A 25,436-nucleotide genomic window follows, 5' to 3' on the forward strand; every position below is an offset into this window, starting at 1 on the left:
AAAAAGGAAAAAGGGAGTGAGAATGTAATTGTTAAGCTTTTCATTGATTTTGTGTTTTCCAGAATGGTGCATCCATCACACAAGATCACCATGAATCACTGAACCCTCTGCCCACAGAGTCTCAAAGCTTCTCTCAATACGACCACATGGACTAATTAGTAACAGCAAATCTATCATGCAAATTCACCACAGGAAAAATAGTTCAGCAACCAGAGACTCTGTTACTTATGACTTTTTGTTGAAGTTAGATGTATTTGTCTGCCTTTACTGAGCTTTTTACCCCTTAAAGCACAGCTGAGGAACCGTTTTCCTATAAACCGTTGTTTCAGTTTTTATAGCATCCTTAAAGGGCCGTACTAAACGATTGAACACATATATCAGACTATCTCTGCGTTGCCTGAAACCGCTTCTTTAAGGTGAGGTGTCTGATGTCAGTTGGTAGAGATGATGATGCAGCTCACAGCTGGTTTTCCTGGTTTGGGTCAGTCTTGAGCAGAACTGAGTCAGCTTTGAGCTGTTCAGTTCTTTTATGTTGACATTTCATGTCCTGAAACCTCTCACCGAATGCCTGAAGGAGTTTACAGACTCGAAAGCATTTGTTTTCTTGTCATGATCCCTTGATGTGATATCAATCACCACACGTGTGTTCAGGGTTCAGGGATCACTCAGAAGTGTAGTCTACTGTTTTATGTTATTTTCTTTAACACTGAAAAAAGTAATTGCTTAATTGTATTAATCCCCACCCCTTCTTAAAGAAATGTGAAAGACTGGGGGCATTTTTTTAAAATGCGTTAGTTAAATCAGCTGTAGGGAACCTCTGGCTGATCCAGAACATGCAAAAATGTGAAATGTGTCGAAAGGGAACCATACAGTTCAACAAACGAAGAATAAAGTTTCCAAAAATAGATAAATGATGAACTAATATTTACTATGGCAGAAATGGGGCCATCTTTTCCCCTGAACTGCTTTTAGACTCAGCTAGCCAAACATAACAGTGTCAGCATTTTGTATTTTCTCAATTATAAGAAATTATTAGGAAACACGGTAAAATAAAGTGTTACATAATTGTTATACAGATTCTCAGAAAGTAAGTTTCCAAAAATCTCCTTTCATTCATCTGGCATGAGATGTGAGTAAAGGGTTTTTCAGGACAATTTAATAGGTTATCTTTCCAGTAACATACCAGCGAGTGTTCTCAGGTTTCATATTAATTGAAGCAGTTGGTGGCTGTGGGGAAACTCTGTATTACATTTTCCAGAAATACACTTTTGTTGCTCAGAGTCCTTTTCTCTCTAACAAATTAGATGCAATGTTGGAAGCCAATAACTGTGATAATTAAAACTCTCCTTTTCATCTCTGCTATCTTGTCTGCCCCTCCTGCTCTCTCCAGCCGTTATGATCCAACATGACAACACTCCACACGCAGCTCAAAACTGCCAATGCTCGCAACACAGTTCTGATTTCTGCACCGCCACAAGCCACTGTGGCATGACGTTGTATCCACTACTTCTGCCGACCAATCGCGTCACTGCCTGTTGCCGGTGCTCAGCAAATGAGAGCGCGAGAGCAGGACCGAGGCTAGCAACGAGGAGGAGAGGGAGGAGGAGGAGGATAGTGGAAGACTGCAGTGACAGCAGTAACAGTCCCAAGGCCCCGCGGATACACACTGAATCATACGCCGAAGGCTGTGTATGATTGAGCGGCTGAGTCTTACGGGGTGTGTTTGTGTTTGTCGCCAAGATGGGGACAAAGAGAGCAAGTGTGCATGCTTTTTTCTTCTGTACGTGTCTGTATTTGCTGCATGAGTGATACACAGAGCCAGAAAGTGAGGGAGGAAAACATGCCCCGCAGTCAGAGCCAGGCACTTAATGAAGCAGTGATTTTTTTTTTCCTCTTTTTTCTCTTTTCCCTCCCCGCCTTGTGTCAGCTACGATAATTCCTCTGTTAGTCAAGTGAAAGGCCGTGGCTGTGGGGTGTTTCTCTGTGATATTGATACATTTTAGGAAATGAATAGCAGCCTTTCCCCGAGCTGTGTGCTCATGAGCCGAAATGTTGATTTATGGACCAATTGTTGATCACAATGGAGCTGTTCGACATTGTTGGCAGATGCTGCTAAGTGATGGAGAAATCATTAGATGTAGCTTAAGGGCTAGTTGGTTGGTGAGGCATTTTGTGTGCCGGTGTTTTTGTCGGGTATTGTTTTAGCGTGAATGCTGTGTGTGATCAGTTAAGGGTTGATTTAAGGGTGCAAACTGCTGTCTGGGGGATTTTATGGTGGTTAAACCCTCAACCCTCAGCCAGGCTACTTCTGAACTGAAGCACAGATTCAGGTAGACCTGTAATATCATTATGGTTCTGTGGTGGTATTCACATCCTTCATTGAGAACCAAAAGGTTCTGCATTCTTAATGCGACTTAAGTAGAAGTACAAAAATGCTATCAGTTAAATGTACTTAACGTATCAAAAGTATAAGTACACGTTCAAGGTGAAATCTTTTCAAAGTAAAAGTCCTGCCTTCAAAATGTACTTAAATATGAAATTAATTTGAAGCATCAGAAATACTCATTATGCACCCTGTGAGTGTTTTATTACATTATTATCACTGATACATTAACCCATAAGATGGATCATACTGCATATTCTTATTATAGCTTTTTAACACCTAAATCTGCAAAGTAACTAGCAACCATACATAGCTCCCAGATAAATGTATTTTAGTAGAAAATACAATATTTGATAGAGTACCTCAAAATTATATGGAAGTACAACGCTTTCCACCACTGCTCCCACATTTTTGGATGTTTCACACCTTAATTAAAACTCATGGCCATGTTTACTGAATAGAAGTGACACCATGCAGCGCAGAAAGCCAAAAGAAGCCAACGCTGCTCTACTACAGTCAGCCAGAAGGTCATTCAGAGTTTCCCTCGTTGTATGCTGCTGTTCTGTCTTGTCTCAGTAGCAGATCTCACTTCCTTATTACATTTAACAGCAAAGAGTGAAAGTCTCTCTCACTCAGACACACACTTACACAGAGAGACAGAGCCCCTCATCTTTTTATTCTCCCTTCCACCCAGACTGCAGGAGCCGGCCTCTATCTGCCTTCACCGGTGGGAAACAAAAAAGCGAGACATAGCAACAAAAGTCAAAGAGAATGTTGGGGGTCTCAAAGAATTTTTTTTAAAAAAGGAAAAAACAAGCATTTGCTGAACAGGAGATGTGTCAGGAATGGAAATTCACATCAAACCAGATATGCAGCTGAGGGGGAAATGCAAAGTGGACACCCACTCAGCGAGGGAACGGCGCGTCTCGCTTCTCTGTAATGGGAAGGCTCTTTAATGTCTTACATAACTAATAAAGGAGATGGGAGGTGGGTTTCACTTTTTGATTGCATTGTTTAACTCCGGCTCAAGGACTGGCACTTAAAAGATGCTTTCAAACTCTGAATGACAAATACTGGGTTGTATTTCTTGTAAAATAAACATACTGTCACACCCGAATCAAGGATGCAGGAATTAATAACGCAGTGCAGGTTATCACCTTCACTTTTCATCTGCTCTGTGGCTGGCCTTTCGCTGCTACTCTCACCGCTTTAAGCCACAGGCAGCCTAAGTGTAAAGCCTCATTGGTCCAAACTGCCCCATAACCCTTTGACTCAGAATTGCTGCTCTGGCATTTAGCAAGGGCAGATGAGCGTAATGCGGCGTAAAGCTCCATACATCATTATGCGGAGGTGTCCGACAGCAGAGCAGAGAGCGGCGAGGTCCAGCCGTATTTCATTAGGCTTCTGGATACAACAGAGGGCCTCATTAACATGCATGGCCACAGGTTGTTGCTGCCCTCTCTTTCTCCCTGTGTGTCAGTATCAGGAGCATAGCTTCAGTCTGACAGCCTCGACGGCGACTGACTCATTCTTATTAAGCTTAAGCTAGTCCACAGTTGTCCAATTGTTTTGTTATGATTGCCTGCCTCGGAGACCGCAGGAATTGAAATCCCTGCAATCCGTTTTAAAAAAGTAATTTGATACAAGTCTGATGGATGGTGTGAAGGCGAGAGGATGTTGACGAGAGATGATTAGCAGATAGTCTGGACATTATTCCCTCAGGATTAGAGGACATCTCCTCGTGTTCTTGTATGTGAACCTAATGAGTCCTCAAGTTTCCTATGATGAGGATACCAGAGGCCTAATTAGTTTTTAGAATTCATGATTGATTAATCAAGTCTGTAAAACAAAGATCTGAGATGTTTCTGTTGCACAGGCTCAAAGGTTTGCTCAGATTTGTAGTCTTCATGATTTATTCTCTGATCAGTTTACTATTGAAATCAGAATTTCTCAATTTTTACAGTGTGGCTAATCGTGTTTGGACAACATTCATTATATTCCTCAGAGTTCGGTTATCAGAGAAAGTGTCTTCTTGGCGTCAGACCTCAAGTATCATGTCAGCACTTGTACTGAAAAATGTATACCCACACCATTATGCCCATTTATACCCAGGTGGCAAACCCAGACATACAGGCAGGATGCTATGTTTCTTTCTGATATTGTTATGCAGTTTCTCAACCAACAACATGATGAAGGCTGAAATTCCTGTTATTTTTTGCATTTTTAAGGTACAAAAAACCCTGTCCCTGCGGTTATGATATGATAGAGAGGAATGCACATTTCCAAGAACAACTTTGTCTGCCTACCAGAACCTGTAACAACATCCTAAATGGACAAAAATTACCTTAAAGTACCTTTGTCAATAGATATGGCCACTTTAGGGCAGCAGAGCAAGCTCAAACACTACATTGTTTGTGTTTGCCATCTGATCAGAGTAACTCCTTTATTCTGGTGCCTTTTAGCTCTTTTTGCTCTCTGCTAACTCCTGAGGGAGTCTTCTATTCAGTGCAAGATAGGTAACGTGCCGCTGGTTTGTCTGAGGTTTCTTTCTGATACAGCTAGAATGAGTCATGATGGGTCATAAAACCAAAACAATGAGCTGAAAGATGCTAAAACGCTCTGTCTGATAACTGTTTGTGTCTTTCACAATTCATTCAATTTAAGTTTCAAGAATCATAGATATGAAACACAGTGTTATAAGTGTGGTCCAGAAAAGAAAAAAAAGACACAATATGGTAATATTTAATGATAATTATTGTGTACATGGATCTGATTCATGCCAGATATCCCCACTTCAGTCCTTTGTCAACTTCATTCGGGATTGTATTTCACTTCTAGAGAATCCAACAGTTTCTTCCATTTCTACAGAAAAAGACAAGCCCTATCATCGATATGGTGTTTTATTTTTCACATGGAAACAAAAGGAGGGTCATCCCTGACCCTCTTCACCATGTCGTTCCTCACCAGCATTAGAAGCGATGGGGCTACTTCCTCATATTGTTTTAGACAGTCAGGGTCATTCCAGAGCGGACGTAAAAGTGGATTTGCTGACACCTGTTGAACTATTGCTGCACTGTTTGTGCATATTGCACTGTGGAATAACTTAATGTTGTCAGGCTATGGCTCAAAGCAGGACTCAGATGCAGAGACTCGTTCACAAGTTCAGCCTTTATTAACGAAGTCTGAACAAACCTCTGGGCAGAGTGGAAAAACAAAGTGGCTATGAAATTTCCTGACGCGTGATCTTCCCTAGTGGAAATCACACGACTATGAAACATTACAAAGAAACAAGAAACCAAAATCAGGCTATGCAAAATTGCAAACAGAAATCGCTCCAAAGGGAGGAATATCTAAACGAACTTGAGTCTATACCAAAGAACAGAAAATCGCTCCAAATGGAGGAACAAACAGGATAAACAAAACAATAAGAACTACAACAAAAAATCACACTTAAACGAGGAAAGACCTAAGTCAGAATAAAAAAGAAAACTAATCTGGTCTATCAAAGGTACAACAAAAAAATCACTCTTAATCAGAGGAAGAAAACAAGAACTTCGAAGGAAAACCTGTGGCTGTGGCAAGGAATGCTGGCGTGATCATGCAGGGACGAAACACACTGGCACAAGACAAAGGGAAACGCAGACTATTTGAACACATGAGGGAAAAGGGAAACAGGTGGAAACAATCAGGTAATCGGGAAGACAATCAGACTGGAGACATGAGGAAGGGCAAGTGACCTGAAACGAGAGGAGAGTTACTTTTCAAAATAAAACAGGAAATGATGAGACAAAAAACCCAAGACAAGACAATACCTCACCGCGGTGTGACAAATATTGTTTCATTCCCACAAGCAATGCAACCTGGTGCCTGCATGAGTTTTACATTTGGGACAATTCTAAGTCCTGCTTTATCCGCACTATAAACATTTGAGCAGCGTACACCAAGATATCAGTACCAGGTTGTCCAAGTTCAAACTTAATATCTCTATAATAAAATATAGATTTAAAGTGCTTTTTGCTATTTGTGGTCCAGAAAAACGTCTCTACAGCCAGAGCAAGTAGGAGACAGTGGGCTTCCCTGAGCCGTGCCTCTTGTTAATTTAAAGGGAGCAGATAACAGACCGTTTGTCAGAACTGAGGCTGTAGGTTTTATATAAGAGTTTAAGCCATCCCAGAACATTTGACCCAAAACCAAATCTCATTACTTCAAACATATATTCCCATTCAGCTCTCTTGAATGCTTTTTCAGTGTCCATAGAAATAACGGCACAACACATTCAACAGAAATTAAGATAATGAATAATGCTGAATAGGCGTGTTGCGTTGTGAGAAGAGTTTCAACCCTTAAAACCGCTCTGGTTTACATCCACAGTGGAAGTCAAAATCCACTTCTAATTTGGAGACGAGAGATGCCGGCAGGGTCTTTTGATATCTGTGGACAAGCTAATTTGAGACGTAACCTGTCCTGAGCCTCTCCAAGTCATTCCTTAAGCTATATAAATTAGCATTACGTTTAGTATGGGTCACATCTGACTTGGTTCCATTGTTAACTTCCTCTAACTATTTCTTTTCTTTTCAGTATCACGTTGTTTGGACAACACCTACAGTTAAAGTCACTTTCTTTCTTTGTGCTGCATGTAACTTTAGCCATAAGAGTGTGTTCCAGGCAAGAACAGAAGAAAAATATTGCGCAGCTTTAAAACACAAAACTTATTTGTTCCTGCAGTTTTGGAAGAAGGATATATCAGATGTACGAGGATAACTTCATCTGCCCACCTTGAATCCCTTGCAACAGCTTGGTAAAGACATGAGATCCTCAATCATTAGTCATGGACCCCTGTGTATTCTCTAAATTGGGCTCCTTTGCAATACATAAATGTGATGAGGTTTTTCCCTCCCTTTTCTTTCAAAGTTACATAAGCAGCATTCAGAGTATTGGGACTCAAAAGCATCATTACTGTCAGATGGGTCATTGTGTTGCCAGCGCTGTAACAGAGTATGACGTCAACCCAGCCTTCCCTTATGGGCTTTATATAGCACAGCACCCTATCTGCTTCTAAATGTAAATACCAGTTCCCTGAAAAAATGTGTTATATTGTTGCTGCAAGGCAAGCAATGAGAAGCAAAGAGGAGGAATAGAAGGCAATGCAAATGCAGCCCCCTTTTTTCTAGGTCTAATCCCTCTTAGTAGGGGAGCGATAAGCGTGTTTTGACTTAGCCCCAAATTTCCTGTTGTTTATGCATCCTTTGCCAAACCACGTGGATCCCAGTAGAGTCGGATAATCTTAGTGATGCCAGTTTGGCAGGGCTGCAAATATACCACTGCCTCCTGGCCCAGGTCAGACCACAACAGCGGGGTAGAAAACAAAATGCCTCTGCGTCTGTTTGCCTTCATTTTTCCCTCCCTCTATTCATCTTTGTGTAAGCATTTGCTCATAGATAGGAATCTGTCACAGCTGGTGGCTTTGTTGACGTGTGCCTCTCAGTCCTCACTGGTGCTCATGAGCTCTTTGCTTGCTGGGGAGATGGAGATTGGTGCAATCATGGCTCAGGATGAAGCTTATTTACCCAGAAAAAAATCCACCCACCCAAATGTTAAACCAATGGCATCACGAGCAGCCAGTTCCTCACTGGTGTGAGGGGAAAAGCCTCTTTAATCTTGCTGCAGTTTCCTACCAGGGTCTTTTTCTGGGTTTCACAGTGAAGAAGGGTGCATTTGCTGTGTGGTGCTCACATTATCAGCTAGGTTGTGAAACTCCTCGCTTTAAACACCTCACACGTTTAGTTCGATGCAGAGCGGGACAACAGGGAGTCCTTGAATACAGTAAACATTTCATCTGATGCTGTAAATTCCTGGTGTTGTATGTCTGAGTCATGCATACCGATCACACTTCAAATAATTCAGATTGACTGTGCAACTGTGAGCAATTTGGCTTACACAGTTTGACACTTGAAGTTTCCAATCACGCTATAATGATGCTATTTGTTTCAAATTGTGTAGCTCTGTGTAACAGGTTTGAATCTTTTTGTGTGAAATGTTCCTGTTCTGCCTTGGTCATCATTACAGTACACTTAACTTAATGGAAACCTGCTGTGAAAGTCATGTTCTTAAGTTAGATAAGGGATATTATACTCATTTGTTGCTCCATTAACAGCAATGGGAAACCGAAGCTGCTGAAGACTGTAGCTGAATCACAGCTCTGAGGGTTCTATTACCTGAGTCCAGATTCTGCAAGCTCAGTAATATTACGTTCACAGCTGGGCTAATGGATATTATAAATGACTTTGCTGACCACAACTCTCCTAATGGTGCACAAAAACATGTCTGGCATTCGAAATGAAGGGACAAAAATGGCATCCTGTACAGCATTTTTCACATTCCTGCAGTTGACTCTGTTGGTCTGCTGTCCCTCAGGGGTCCACACAGGTGATCAGCGAGAGCTTGTGTCCAGGACATTGTTACCGGAGAACATGAGCCTGAGGCAGTGGGAAAAGTTGGCCCCTCGCAGCCTGTAAATAGAAGAAAATGCTGACCATATAGTACATGTACCGCAACAAGAAAAAAATAAAACCAGCATTATTGGACAGAAACTCAACAATGGAGAGCTGGAGGTGGAATGTTTGGGGACGGTAAGGAGCCAAATCAGCAACGTCCTGTGCTGTTAGACCTAACGTCAGGTAAAAGTAGTGAGGCTGGGATCTTTGTCACAAGCAGTGCCTGTCACTGGGACTGTTAGCTTTAGCATTAATTTTAAAATGGTGTCAACATACCCACAAACCATGACAGCAAACCCACAGTTCAGTGGATCACTGGTGGCATTTCAGTGTCAGCAAGCTGACATAGGCCAGCCCCCTTTTGTCAAAGCATTACAGTATATTACAGGATCATGTGACATGGTGTTGCACAGCTTTAGGCTTGTCTCACTGGGGAAATTGGTCTAAGTCCTTCCAGAAAACAAAGAAAAGTGTTGCCAGTGTTAAATCAAAGCTTTCCACTCTGATTTAAATGTTTTTCTCAGAATCCAACATTTCAAAAAGAAGTTGTCTCGACACATACCCTGAAGGTCTGCGCTGAAGCTGATGCATTGTAACCCAAATTCTCCGCAAAAATCAAAGCATCTCCTGCTCCACCAGTCAGAGCACATTAAAGTCAATCTCCTTCACTTTTAGCTGCTATTAAGGTTTATGGATGTCAGTCTTGCTTTCACTCTGTCATTCATTAGAAATGGTGATGCATGAGTGCAGTGAAGCTCTCTGAATGCACTTTGGTCTCCAGACAGTAGTAAAGGACAGTGTGGACAGAGACAGAGAAGGACACAGCTGTAGGCGGGGGCATTGCATGACCAGGGCTGTAATGCTGCGTCTCTGTTTTGACTCCAGTTTTCTACCATCTCTGATGATCTCCTGGGTGTTTTGACTCGGAGTGGCTCACAAGTCTTACCTATCACAGTCTTTGGCCTTGACCAAGGTGCTTTTTTTGGCTTTCCTGCTTACAGTCAACTTTGCAGCCAAACACAGAACACTTACCCACCATCATTTTGAAAATGGTGAAATTTGTAAATACCAGTGCATAGCTTCACTCAGCTATCTTTGGTTGCTCCTGTCCCAGTTTGTTTGAAACATGGTGCAGCCATCACATTCAGAATAAGCTTATATTTAGAGTCAACACATTAAATATATTGTCTTTGTACTGTTTTCAGTTGACTATATGTAAAAAATGATTATCAAATTATCACATTCTCTTTTTATTTATGTTTTACACCATGTCCCAACTTCTTGGCTTGTATTTCACTCATGATCTGTCTTGTTGCCTATAAAAAGATCACATGGAAATGTTGACAAGGTTAAAAATTAGGTTTTTATTGGAGGGGCTCTTTAAGAAACTGCTGAAAGCTCCACTAGTGTCGGCTAGAAAACATGGGTAAAGTAGATGTTATTTTTGGCTTTTCCAAAATGCAGCTTTGTTTCGTCGTCTGTGTCACTGAGCGCTGCATTGTCTCATTTTGCTTTGGGACTGACTGTTGATAAGGTGACTCTGGATTGGACTAAATTGGTGTTTGATTGAACTCTGCTGTCATGCTCTAAAAAAGCATCAATGAACAGCATACTGTACACAAGCACACGTGAACGTTTATATACTGTTTACACACATGCTGTATGCATTCAATTAACCCATCACTGTCCGCAGCGTTCTTTGTGAGACACACACTTTAACACGTCTCTTCCGTCTTATTTGACCTTTTGAAACATACACACACGCACACACACACACACACACACACACACACACACACACACACACACACACACACACACACACACACACACACACACACACCATTTGGCCTTGTGGCTCAGTGTAACAGCTAGAAGAGGGGCTTCTGCTCTACTGATGAGACAGTAATTAGTACTAACTCCTAAGGGAGTGGAGATAGACTTCACATAGCTCTCCCCATCTCTGCCTGTCTCTCTCTCGTCACAGCAGCAGCAGGTCTCTACTTCTCGCTCACTCTCCAGCCTCATTATGTGCCATCCAAACAAAGAGGCGGCTTCGTCAAAATATTCATCAGCGCAGTCTGGCGTATAACTTCCTCTGCCTTTGTCTAGCTTTGTGAAAGCAACCACCACATGCAGTTCTGTAAAGCAAAGATAAAACACAAGGTAGGAAAATCAATAAAAATAGAACAGGAATGCAGTCCATTAAGAGCTTTTTAGCTTTAGTGAATATATTCGTAGAAAAATGGTCAGTGTGTGTGTGGGTGTGTGTGTGTGTGTTTAACTAACTGAATTAAAGACTTTGGGGAACACTTCTGTAAAGCAGAAGCATAATTTCTCCTGGTGTTTATTCACAGCTCGGCCTGCTCTGTTTGCCTGCTCCTCTGGACCGCTTGGGTTCTTTCCATTTAGAAAGAACACACACACACACACACACACACACACACACACACACACACACACACACACAGTGATAGACAGCATTTCCATGGAGATTATGCATTTTCATTAGCCAGTTAGACACTATGTCATTTGTGCCGCTTTGGTCCATCAGGGGATGGGAACTTGGGTGAAATGGGCAGAAAGGTTCTGTTCGCTTCAGCAGTTTTGCTGGAATGATTGAAAGTGTGTGTGAGGGAGCGGAGTGCTGGGGATCTTGTATTGCTGTTTCAGGACTTTTTCAGACTATAGATAGATAGTGTTTCAAGAGCCATCTTCCCCTTTTTTTACTCTTTTACTGGAGCGGCCAAGAATTTTTTTCTTTTTTATTTGCTTTCTGTTACTACGTGGATGTGACATCAGTGTACACGTGTGAGAACATACATAAGTGGATAAACTGTTGCTAAGTGTTTTGGGATTACCTGTTCAGATTAGCCTAGTGAACTCATTTCTAAACTGTGCAAACCCAAACCCAGGATCTCGTCATTCTTTTAAAAGGCTTTGAGGAGTTGTCGTAGGCAGATTTGATTTGACCTAGCCCAGCCAGCCAATACCGGTAATATGGTTTACATAAGCAGTCTGCCTCTCAAGCCTCTTCCTGTCGAAGAGAATGTGTAAGGAATGCATTTGTCATTCTATGCTGTAGCTGACATTTTCATTTGGAGATGTTACTTTGGAAATATTGCAGTGTGATTCCAGGAATGGCTGCAGCTAACAGTTAAAACAGCTATAAAGAGAGACAGCAGTAATACAGAATGCAGGAAAAATTGGGTGTAACTTCATGAAGTCATTAATCTTAATCTAGATTTTAATTTCAACCAATTTTACGCGAGTGTGTTTGCAGGTGTTTAGGGAGTCCTGCTGCATATGTGCAAAAAGTTGTAGAAAGCCATTTGTGGCTCCTGAGGGAGCTGTGTGAAGTCTGATGAGCGTCAGTTGTGTCTGAGGGCTGCCAGTTTGAAAATGAAAACAATCTGTTGGTGTGGTTTCAGAAAGAAGTGCCCCCCCCCCCCCCCCCCCCCCTTGTTTTGACAAGAAAGAAGAATGTGTGGAATAAAAAAAAAGACAATATTTTTGGTTCTGCTTTATCAGTTTTGATCCTTTACTTTTAACTGTCCAGCGTGACTCAGACAATCTTTGCCTTTCAAAGGGAGAGAGCTGCAAAGTGTCTCTTTTTGTTGCAAGCCTGAGGTGAGGAACAGCTAAGAAGCCCTGATCAGAGGACCTTCAAGACCTACTACTGACATAAAGCTGCAGTAGATCTCAAGTGTAGACTGGTGTGTGACCATGCATAGCTCTGAAAGTGTTCACAAGAATCTTGAACTGGATTCTGAATGTGATGGGGAGCAAGTGTAAGGAAATCCAGATCTGAGACCCTTTTAGACCTTGGTTAAATGGTGTACTGCAGAATTCTGGACCACTTGCAAACCATTCAAGGATGTTTTGCTAATGAGTGTGCTAGTTGTACGGAAGCATAAATAATCACCTGCAACATTTCCACCACCTCAGACAACTATACATTTGTTCCAACATTTGTTCTTCAGGTTGTTGGAGATTTTCTGGAGATTTTCTCTCCAGCAAGGTTTTAACCCTGGACTCCTGCTGTCCTCGCCCAGTGGGGGATATTGGATATTGCTTCATCCCTTTTAACTGTAGAGAAAGCTCTGCACTGGGCAGGCAGAGTGATGCTAATAAATTCAGCCTTAACAAGGGTATGATTAGCCTATTGATTTCTTTCTTCCAACTTCCTTGCCACTGCAAAAATTGTCTTGCACAATTACATTTCTGTGACATCGACAACCTCTGATGCAAATATGCTTTGATTGGCCTGCCCTTGAACAGTGAAGGTCACGCAGCATTTCCCGCACCGCTGTGTATCCCCGGTGCCATTGGCGCATGCAGTAGTTCTCAATCTTATAAACGTATCGGTAATGTTTTCTGCTTGTGTGATTTGCTTTTGCCCCGCAGACTGAAGAAGAAGTCTCAGTCGGTCGATATCGCCAGTCAAGGTTTCTCCCCGACTCTGGTGCCAGCCTCGCCCCTCAACAAGGCTGCACCACCTGTTGCCAAGACAACCACTGTCCTCGCCGTGCAGGAAAACAACACGACCAACTCCCAGCGCCGCAGCCCCCGGTGCGGCGAGCTGAAGAGAGGCTACACCATTGGTAAATGACACATGGGCTATTTGTTTGTGTAGCAACTGATGAGTTTAAGTCTGCCAGATCATATGATAACTTAAAAAACATTTGTCACTGTCAGTTTTTCAGTTGTTCGAGGGATTTAAACTAACAACCTTCAACCTGCTACAGTTCCATTTCTCTGAATTTAAATGCAAGTTGATTCGATTTTGATGTCCAGTTATTACAGCTGCAGGGGAAGGCTTGTTGTTATTCTGAGTGTGTGTGTAGGTGTGGGCATATTTGAAGTTCACGCACTCTCTGAACTGTTGACACAAACTTCCTACTCAAGCAAACTTTGCTGTGTCACATCCACGGCTGGCTTTCCCCCTTTCTTATCGTCTAATTCATTTCCTGCCTACAAATTATAATTACGTGACTCTGATGAGATTTATTCCTGTGATGAATCCTATTTTTGGTTGGGGAGGTTGGGGGGGGGGGGGAGTAGCTGTCTGCGGCCGGTCTATTTCTGTGTTAGTGGGCAGGTTGCTACTGTGAGAGTAAGTACACTTCAGGGAGCTGACTTCTCACAGATGATGAAATGACTTTGGGCTAAACTAATTCCAAACTCATAAATGCAATGCATCTCTGTTCGCTTCGCTGATGTGATGCAGTTAGTTAGCTGCTCGGGTCAAGGTTAGAGAGAGGAAGCATGGAGGGAAAAGCACACAAGCAGGACTTTAAATGCTACTGACCTGCTGAAGGTAATCTGCAGGATCTCCGTTTTTGACCGATTCCTTTTTTATTTGTGGTGACATCTTTTTATGCTTGTTGCTGTGCTGTGACTTTTCCATGCAGGTCTTTTCCCCGATTGAATTTTCTTGATATAATTCACGCCAGAGCTATATGTACTCCAAACACACTGCTGTTGCTGCTGCAGGACTTGATTTTTGAATTTAGGCCTGCAAATACACAAGCTTTTCTGAAGTTTTTAAAGGTGGAATCAGTGCTAGTGGAAAAATTGACAAAAATCCATATGAACTTAGCAAAGACACCAAATATGTCATGCTGAATTTCAGGGAAATGCGTATATAATCGTGCATTTAGACATTTAGAATTTTCAATTTCCTTGCAATGTTGCAACAATTCCAAATGGCACCCATGGTCTAAACATTTCACTACAAAACATGATATCCATTCAGTTATGAGATATGAATCTGAAACTCAAGGGGAAAACAGGGTTAAAGATGATAATTGTTTTACATGCTGGCTTAATGGTACCATGGAAACTGGATGATGACGAGTGTAGAAACACAGAGAGAATCAGCAATGAGAAACAATATGAGAGGCTGCAAAAAAGGGATGGAAGAAGGAAAGAAAGCAAAAAAGAAATTAAGAAAGCCATAAAATAGTTGTTCACAGTGCTAAGGTCCCTCATGATGAATAGCATGTGCAACAAAGTGAGAGCCGTTGTTGTTTTCAGTGACTTTTTACAAATGAACAAAGAGCCGTGGACATTAAGTCCTCATTCAGAGAACGAGCTCATGTATAAATAACTGATGATGAGCATTATTGGACTCAGCTGGACCCCATATGTCCTGAATAATGATGCACAGGTATAAGTAGCACAGAAATAGAGACATTTTGTACCATATCAGTACAAGGACACAAATACAGCACACTTCAGTCTGAACTACTGTAACCTCTGATTGATCGGGGGAAAACCCTGCACATGCTGATGAGCACACAGGTTACCAGGTGATCTTGCATAATTAAATTGATTGCTTAAATGGATAACTCTCTCGACAGTTCCCATCTAAACTACCATTGCAAGCATCAGCAGAGGCTTGTAATGATAGTTTAGCTTTTGACTTGATGCAAAAATATAAGTATCTGCTTCTGGAAACATCCAGTTTGCTTTGCTTTTGCACCACCATGAAGAAGTACGACTGGACCTGGACCAAGTCTCTTCTTTTGGGCAGTTTCCATCTGGCTTTATAGTCTGCTCTGACCTGACTAAATAAACCAAAGCAAAGCGCAAATGCACCAGAGTTTGAACAACACCAAACAAGTAGGCAAGAACAAGAAGGCACCTTAAGGTAACACTGGACTCAGAAATACAGTTTTACTTTTTATTAAATATTTGTTGAAATAAAGAAAAACTGCTCTTGGATTCAGCACATTTCATGCTTCCCAACCAAAGCAAGAAAGTGTCATCAAGATGGATAGTTGCTACCTAAAGCATCTCAGGTGAGTTTATGCTGATCCATCAGCTTATTTTCTATTTGATGCCTCTTGCAGCTTTCTTAATAGAGTTCTGGGTAAATTTGAATTTCACTGCTTGTCCTTGAGCACACAGTCTGCGATTACTCATGTAAATCAGTGCAGCAGCTTAAAACTTTGCAGCAGTGGCTGATCTGCCATGGAGGGCAGGGTCTGGCTTGCAGGGAGGATCGTGTCACATGACAGGTCACAGGTCACCGTGTGCACCTCTGAGGAAGAAGAGAGTGGGTGAGGGTGTGTCACTCCACTTGTATGTCTGCTGGTGTCACACTCTGCTAAGCTTTCTACAGAGTCATCATGTATCGACTCTGCTCCTCCGGCCAGGCGTCGGCAGGAGAACGGATTGATCCGCGGTTGTCCATGTCAGTTCAGTCGTCGATAATCAATGAAGGAAATTGTGGGATAAAAGCTCAGCAGGACAGGTGGAGTGACTGTTGATATTTCTGCCCGCTCTTATCATCCATTATCCATTCACTGGCAACTGTGCGCTGTTTTTAGAAGCGCGGGGTCGGAAGTCACAGTCATTCAGCCATTAAATGAAGTGCGACTGTGACTTATTGTGCTTTTACGGCTTTTAACTACAAAGTAGCCAATTGTACAAGCATTGAAAGCATGAGTCAGAGCAGTTAATCATTTGCTCTAGCTAACGCTGGCCTAGTTAAACCGCATTCAGATCAACGCCTGAGTTTTAACCATATGACGGCCGAAATGCTGCATCTATCTGCCATTTACGCTGTTGCATCACATAATGAGACATTGATTAGCGACTGTCCCGTCTCTCTGCTTCCTGTCTAGAAGTGATCCAGTAAGTGGAACCCTGTGGCATTTTTATATAGCGGAACCCAGACCAGCTCACACAGGACTGATCATGCTAATTTATTCTAATGGGATAGTAATAATGTGGCAGACAGCTTGCTGTGCTGTCTGCCAGGCTTCAGACAGACCTGTCATTAGAGGTACATAGCACGTTCACCACACACATTTTAATAACCCAACCAATGAGCCTCCTACCAGGATGACACTAACCGCAGCTCTCACCTCTGAGGAGAAGCAGCGATTGATATGTTGATGGTGTTCTTACGTTAAATGTGCTACTTTTCACAGTCATTGTAGCATCCTTTCACTCTGAGTGAAGTGAAGCAGTGACTGCACATGCTGTGATGAGTGTCAGTCATCACTCGGGTCATTCATTCATTCATTCATTCATAGAGAATACTATGCTCTATTTCATACTGTGGACAGGAAGGGAGAAGAAAGGGATGGTAAGGAAAGGAGGGGAAAAGAGTAGATGAGAGGAAAGGAAAGGAGAGAGAAGGAAAAGAAAGGAATTGAAGGAAAGGAGTGGAGAAGAGAGGAAAGGAAAGCAGAGGAGAGAAGAAGAAAGGAAAGGCGAGGCCAGATTGCCTGTGATCTCCCAGATGCCTGCAGCGATGCTTCCTGAGAGGGTGTGACACTTAACACCAGCTCCTTTCAGACTGCCAGCATCTCTGTCTGACAGCCTCCAAGTCCCACTGCCGTGTCTGACCTTTACATCATTGCAGCCCCCATTGTAGCCTCCACTCTGAAGCCTCAGTGAGATTTACTCGCTAATAGAAGGCCAAACAGGAGATGAATTGAATGTCTCCACAGTTGTAGACTCATTAAGTATGACTTAGTGCTCCTGCCTACGAGTACATTTGAAAAACGTTACATCACATCATGTTCTTATTGGATACGTGCTGTACAAGTACTCTTCTATTTCTTTGTTTTCCAAGGCTGACTCATGCTCGCTGTGCCTATATATGGTACATGTGGGCCTGGTTCTGTATGCTTGTACGTGTGCACAGACTAAAGTTAACTATGGAAGCAGTTTATGACTACATTAGGTAAGCACTTGCAGGTGGGAGAGATGCAACTGTCCCTCCTGCAGATGTCTGTGTATGGGTGCAAAGGGAGAGTCTTCACAGCATGTCACTGCAGATAATGGCTTCTAAGAGGAGAGCTGCCGCACTTCTCCCCTGCTTACAGCCCTCCACAGCTTCTCCCCCAATCCTGTTTTTTTCCTGTCCTTTCTGCCATTTTGTTCTCCAGTCCCTCCTCTGCTCCCTCACCCATTCCCTTCCTTCTTTTTTCCCCCCTCTACCTTGTCCCTCACTCTCTTCATCTTCACACTCTCTACCTTGTTATCCTCTAATGTATTTCTGTGTGTCTGACCGGAGGGTACAGGCAGAAGGGTAATCTGTCTCAAGGACAGACAGACAGCACCAACAGATTGCTACAAACTGTGGCACCAACCTTGGCTGCAGTCTTGAAAAGAGGCATTTTATCACATTATGCTCACATCAGACATATTTCCATACTTGAGAGACAGCAGAGGTCCTACTTATGCATAAATATACAACACAAGGATGCTGCATTGAAGCCATACCATCACAACAAATATATTTAGGGGGGTTTAGCCTGAGTGAGTTTTTAAGGTAGAAGCCGAGAATGTTTTGATTTATGGTCCTCCAAAAAATATTTTTTATCATATTCTATCAAGAATAAGATTTATACATGTAGTCTTTAAATTTGATTTTTTTCAGGGTGCTAAATTCTAAACTACAGCATTAAACACTGACTGCCTGAGACCAATGTTTTATTGAAATAGCAGTGCAGGACTTGTATTGGCAAACCAATCAGTTAGAACCTAATCTGAAGTCTCATCAGAAATAAATAATGTCCTCTTAAAAAGGCAAATTTTGTGTGTGTGTGTATGTATGTATGTGTGTGTGAAATTATTCAAGTGCTGACGTGTGTTGCTACCTCAGTGAGTGTGCATGGCTTGCAAGCAGAAACAGGTCTGACTCTGCTAACGCAGCATTATATCTACAGTATCTGACAGAGGAAATGCTAATAAACAAGACAGAACCACACATGTTGGCGAACCCTGACGCCCCGAGAGCGGCAGACCCTGCCACCACCGCCATGTGACTGATTATTCCCCTGTTACTTATTCATTGGATTTTCACCACAGGGTCGAAGAGGGGATGAACTGCTGCTGGGGGAGCAATACGCTAACTGGCTGTAGGCTCCCAGCAAGCCTTGCTTGATATGCAGTTTCATGAAAGGGACTCAGTGGCCGGAATTAAATTAACAGCTATTCACTAGATCGAAGGAAGTGTCATGTTGGACGTTAAGTTACCATCCTTATGCTTCTTTTCTTCGGATATTTGCGTTTGTGTTTGTGTGGGCGCAGAGCTGGAGCACTTGTCCTTGAAAACAGTATGTTTCCAGTATTGAGCTGCAGCTGCATAGTCACAGCTTGGTGTCACGTGAGGAGCTAATCACTATGGCGGTTATAGCCAGTGCTGCAGGCGGAACACCGGCGTCGCTCTCTTTTTGTGTTTGATGTAATTGTCTCAGGTGGCACGTCTCTTGTGTTTACACATCCAGATCGTAGCCAGGGGTGACTATTACACACAAGCCACTGTGAGACACCCCCGCTCTGTTTTTTTTCAATGGAAATGGGACAACTTTCATGTCTGTGATCATTTTCAGAGATAAAAGTAGTGTGTTTGGCCTTGGTGATACAGTATTCTCTGGATAATTTCAGCTTCCCCTTAACTAAAAGACCTACTGAGGTCCTGAGTGACATTACCAAATAGTGTCAGGCACCGTACTGAAGTGAAGTATTGAAGAGTTGCCCTGGCTTTATAAACAATAGTCATTTTATCATGGCTTTTACCGTAAATCTGAAGAGCAAGAAACTTTTACAAAGCGTTCCTGAGCCCATGTGGTCATATCTTTTATCCAATCATGTGTTCACAAAGTGGTGAACCTCTCTCCATCCTTGGCTCCATGACTGAGCCTTTCCAGGATGCCCCTTTCATACCCAATCATGATGCTATCACCTGTTACCAATGAACCTGTTTACCTGTGGAATGTTCCAAACAGGTGTTTCTGGAGCATTCCATATCTTTTCCAGTCTTTAGTTGCTCCCAACTTGTTTGAAACATGTTGCAGCATCAAATTCAGAATCAGCAGATATTTACAAAAATCAGTGATGTACATCAGATGTGCCGTCTTTGTGCTATTGTGTGAATCTTAAAAAAAAGGTTGAGCAAATTGTCATATTCTGTTTTATGTTTTACACAGCATCCCAACTTTTTTTGGAATCAGGGTGGAACATCTATTCATGTATGCCAGCAGGGCCAACATTGGGTTAGTAGTCATACCGGTGTTCACAACAACTTAAGTGTTCCATTAACTTTTTTTATATAGCGCCATCTTTTGGTTAAATTTTAATTTCTCCAATACAACTAATGACATTCACATTGTTCGGGTATTAGTCTGCTGACATGAGCATTCTGCTCCAAGCACAGCTGTAAGTACTCACAGAGCTGTAGACTCTCAAGCGGCCAGTCTGAACTTCTTAGCAGATGATCGATGGCCCCCCACACCTTTCTGATGGTTGGACTGAGGGGAGGGGTGCTGCACCCAACTATTTCTCTAACTTAATGAAACCAACTTCACATTGTGATTGGTCAGCTGCGAGGAGCTGAGGAAGTTGCTGTGGTTGGAACTTCTCTCTCTAGCCCTCTTTTTCATTCTCGACACTTTTCTTCACTTTCATGTGAACGTGGAATGCATGAAGACGGTCTGAAAACGTGTACTGTTACGGTAAATGGACTTCATGTAGTGCTTTTCTACTCTTACTGACCACTCAAAATGCTTTACAACACAAGTGTCACCTGCTCATCAGGAGTAATAGCCATTCGTGCACACACACACACACACACACACACACACACACACACAACCACATGCACCGATGCCACAGCATCTGGAGCAGTTTGGGTTCAGTATCTTGCCCAACATTTCTACATGTAGACTGCAGGGGCCAGGCGTCGAACAACTGACCTTAGATTATCCACAGTTATTCTCGTATATGAACGATATTGTGTCTACCCCCTCTCTGTGAGGGCCATCTTTTCACACTGCCTTCCAGTGTGGCCATTTGGATCAATATAGTTAATAAAGAAGTGGTTGTGATTGAGTATACCCCAGGCCTTAGTCTTGTTTTCTGCCTGCCTGTATGCCTACAGTTGGACGCTGTGATGTCAGCATACTATAGAGGCCTCAATTGATGATTTGTCTGAATCATGTCCATTTTGAAGAAACTAAAAAGGGTTTGTGGTCTGGAGACAAAGTGTCCTAGTGGACAATTATCACTGCTTTTATCCTTTTGGACATAATCGTAACATTTAAAGGAGACAAATGGAAATATCCTATTTACTCACTCCCATGCTGTTATTCCAGACCATGTGGGATGCAGACTGTGAATGAGTGAGAAGGGGGGGAGGGAGTAAGAGCTACCCGTCACGCTCTGACAGCAGCACCCACAGCCATGCCACGGTGCCTTTGCCAGCAGAGCTGCTTGTGTGCGCTGAGATAAGCGCGAGCCCTCTTGCCTTGGCGGTATAGGCTGGTCACGTAGCACCAGAAGGCAGCTTAGCCCCACCACAAATCCAACGGAGGGTCGCTCTTACTTTCACTTCCTCCCACACAGTCTTCCTCTGTCTCGGTTTCGCTCTCTGTCTTCCTGTCTCTCTCAAGGTCTCTGGCTTTCCCCTTCCTCTGTGTCTCCATCGCTGTTTGACACTGAATATTCACACGAGAGATCAGTATTCATCCTTCCTAGCAACCGCTGAGTGAACAGCAACATGCAGGAGGTGTCAACTGGTTGGAGCTTGCTGTAACGTGTTATGTTTAGGCAAGTTAGGGAGAAAAAAAAAAAGAGAGAAAGTCACCTGTTTGTAGCCTGTAGAGCTAAAATGATTAGTTAATCAATTAGTAAATCAGCTGAACTTTTATAATCAATAATTTCATTCATTTGCATAAAATGCAAAAATGTGCACATCATGTCAAATGAATATCTTTGGGTTTTTGAAATAAAGGTGCCCCTCGGAATACGTGATCAGGCTGTTTTCACTGTCTTTTGACATTTCAGAAGCTAAATGATTAATTGATTAATTGAAAAATAAACGTATTAATCACTGATCAAAATAATCATTGTTTTCATTTTTAGAAACACATTCAGTAGCATTTTATCAAGTCAGATCCCTTGTGGAAACTGATTAGTTGCATTTGCAACTAAATCAACTTAGAAAAACAAATGTTTGCCTGTGACCCATTGATAATTATTGTTAATAATTACCAGGAATTCATAAGAAACAAAAACAAGCAATTTTTCTCCTGCTTTCTGGAGCCCCTGTATTTTTCTCGTGAGCCCTTTGGAGCACCTGGTTTATAATCACTGAGCAAGATAATTTCACTCACGGTCAAACAAAGGTATTGAAGAGGGATTTTTATATTCATTGACTACTAATCTTCGAGTGCAGACAGCGCATTAACAGGACGACAGCCAGAAGTTTCATTTTAGCCATTCTGCAATCAATGTTACTTAGCTTTAGCTGATATAATTTACAGCGTTATACCAGCATGGACCACTTTAAAAATGGACTGCATTTATACAGCACTTTCGTCCAAAGCTTTTGCTTTTTTGCCTCTCATTCGTCCATTCACTCACAGACTCATACGCTGATGGCAGCAGGCTACCATGCAAGGTACCATGAGGTTCACTGTCTTGCCCAAGGACATTCCTGAGCCACAGCTGCTCCACAGCATGTGTTTAATGTCCACATTATTGCTTGGTAGAGTCTGGAAATGTGGGTCCTATGCAAGTAAAACAAGGTTTACAATAAGCAGATGAGCTTGGTCCCTCACACTTACTGCACACACCGGGGCTGAAGGCAGACTGGGTAATATTGTACAAGAACCTCCACAGTTAATCCTGTGAAAGTGGTGCTGCCTACAGGGGACCATAGTCTACACTGTGTGTTGATAAGAAAAGCTTGACAACAATGTGCCTCCTGGGCTGCATTCACACTAAACATCACAGGCAGCCAAATCACTCCGTTATTGCAAACCTTAATTTGGATATCTGATATGTCTGGATTTTGTCTGTTGGTAAACAAAAAGCAGTGATGTGTTTTGTTCAGGTGCCTCTCATATAACACACACGCAGTTTGAAACACTGCGGGTCTGATGGTCGCATCCCAGTGTGCATTACACAGACAGGAGTCCTGACGTCTGTGTTTGAAGTCATGCACTGAAGTCATGCACTTATACACACTCGCACTCCATAAAGGTCAATAATATTCTTTAGTCATCCACAGATGGCAATGGAGAACTCTGACACTAACTTGGTTACAGGCAGAGAACGTCACCTCTGGTTTTCCAGGATTTGACTTTTTACTCTGTGCTTATTATTCACTGAGCTCCTTCCGCGTTCTTATCCAGACCAGACTAGCCGCTCTGCTGAATTAATCACCGCTCTGTGGTGCTGTCCAGAACTTTCCTTTTTTTCCACAGCGACAAACAGCATGACTTGAAAGCAGTGTGTTTGACCGGAGATGGTTCGCTGAGAGTCTGAGAGGGCCCTTTCTATTTGTCCCCCCAGACAGAATGAAACAGCACTCTGGTTTCATCAATCTTGCACTAACCAGATTTCCTCCGGAGGAAGATTTTTCACTGAATTAAGTCAAATTTTCAGAACGGGATATTTATATTGTAACTCAAGGCAAAATGGAAGAAATTGCAGCTCCTGCTCTTGACAGTCTTGAGAGAAATATAGTAAAGTACCTGCTTGGAAATTACAGCAGAGGTCAAGATTTGTGCACAGACTTATGCATGCAAGACACACGCGCACCGGGAACAACAGAATCACTTATCCTCAGGCTGTCTCAATGTCATGAAGATCAGTCTGATGTTAGCTCTGCCACAAATGTCCTTTGGATATTTGTGTGACATTAGCCATTTCTAAAGTCCCCAGAGACGACTGTTCTGTGCTTTTAAGCTGCTCCTGTGTGCTTCACGTGTGCTTCATGTTTTCAAAAGGGAAGAATATTAGATGGACTTCAAGAGCAGCATGCATTCAGCTCTTTCAAGGGTATTAAATGCAGATTTCCATCCACACACTATACAGTACTGTCATATGTAAGAGTCAACACTGTGTAGATCTACTCTACGCTGACTCACAGCTGGGCCAGAAGCGAAGGCCATAGAGATTTGTAGCTAGCAAGGCCACTATTTTTTTTTCTTTCTTTCTTTTTTACTAGACAGCAACCAAAACATTAATGTTTTCTTCTGTAGTGCAGGAAAGCAATGTGAGGAAAGAGGCTCACTGCTGAATTTACTGCAGTGCTACTGTAAAAGATCTGTGGGTCGGATTTATTGGCCTGCCGGTGTAATTACGTTGACCAGGAGTCTCTTGGTGGCTCTCCTCTCGTTGGGCTCAATTTATAAATGCCACAGAGCTAGTAATCCCACTGTTTCCCCACTTAGTTTGGAAAGGGCTCTAGCCATCCTCTGGCTAGGATTGATTACATATAGCTCAAATGAAGAGTAAGCAGTTTTCCACTGTCGAACGCCAGCACCGGCCCCTGCTATTGATTCATTTTACAGCAGGGGGAAGATGAGATCTGCCACTTCACAAAACTGTTCATATTTGTTTCCCTTTTACTCATGAATTTATGGGCGTTATGTTATTTAAAAACAGCTCTATTTTGCTTGTATCTGATGTGCATGTGTTGGTGCTGCGGCTGGCGGAGCTAAAAACAGAAGAAACCCTGCTTATGTAATGTCAGCCAGTGCAAGGCCAGTATTTCTTCTCAGAAGTGAGTAAATTAGTCAATGCCTCTAAGGAGCAGATAAACCATTACCCAGTTATGGATGATATTTACATAACAATTAATTAAATTAAGAGAAGCGTGGAGTGTCAGTGGAAACTGATTAGTTGCAGTACTGCAGATTTGAAATGCAGGCCTCTGCTGAAGTGACAAGTTGTGTTAATGTGAATCCTTAATAGTTATGATCAAAAACCATGTGCATCTGAAGTCAGTTGCCTGGATCCAGACCTTTGAATCCACCCACTTCCTTGCGTTGACTGATATATCTGGCACTTTACATAAAACAGCGGTTTCTCGGTTGAAAAAGCAGTCGATGTAATGAGCGCCACAGTGGGACTAACGACTAACCAATCAACGTTGTCAAGCTTTAAGAGGGAACCAAGGAGGAGTAATAACAACAATGGCGGCCACTATAGACAGGACAAGACGCTGCTTTTGAGGCTGCTCCAAATTGATTAAAAGTAGCAAATACTTTAAAATCAAATACATCCTAATATCTCACGGTCTTTCTCAGGAGGTTGCATTTGCTCATTCTGAATAAGACCGTGACGTACAGTTCAAAGGTCAGGCTAGCCAGCTCAGTTAGCAGCCAGCATCCGCTGAGGAAGACAGTGAGGTGCAGTTTAAAGGAGGGTTTCTCCAATAGCCATTCAGTATATTTACATTCAGTTTCATTGTTAGTGGCGGAGTGCGCTATGCTGGCATAGGATGCAAATTGTCTACTTACCTGCAAGAGAGAATCACAGAAAATGATGCCGCCTCTAATTTAGTTTTTCATTTCATTTTATTGCTCTTGGCCTCACAGTTCACTCTCTTTGAACCTTATCAGGGCTGGATCAAGAACACTTCTGCTACTGCTTCGCATTAAAAGCACTCAACTGGCAAAGAGCGAGCTGGCTTTTATTGTGAAGAAGTCTCAAGAAACGCAATTTATTCATCTCCAAAACTGAGAATGGCGAAAAGTCACATTTTTGTCAATATGGAAAAATAACATTTAAAAGGCTCAGTC

General features: G+C 42.4%; 1 protein-coding gene across 5 annotated transcripts in view; it reads left to right on the forward strand.

Moving 5' to 3' along the window:
• oxr1a (oxidation resistance 1a) overlaps nucleotides 1-25,436 on the forward strand; it is a 154,166-nt gene that overhangs the window by 57,178 nt on the left and 71,552 nt on the right. For all 5 annotated transcript variants that reach the window (XM_070967429.1, XM_070967430.1, XM_070967428.1 and 2 more), the window contains one exon: nucleotides 13,285-13,481. In XM_070967429.1, coding sequence (XP_070823530.1) covers nucleotides 13,285-13,481 — 197 coding nt within the window. The remainder of the gene's footprint in view (nucleotides 1-13,284; nucleotides 13,482-25,436) is intronic.

Source organism: Chaetodon trifascialis, chromosome 7 (assembly GCF_039877785.1).
Source record: "Chaetodon trifascialis isolate fChaTrf1 chromosome 7, fChaTrf1.hap1, whole genome shotgun sequence".
Classification (NCBI taxonomy): domain Eukaryota; kingdom Metazoa; phylum Chordata; class Actinopteri; order Chaetodontiformes; family Chaetodontidae; genus Chaetodon; species Chaetodon trifascialis.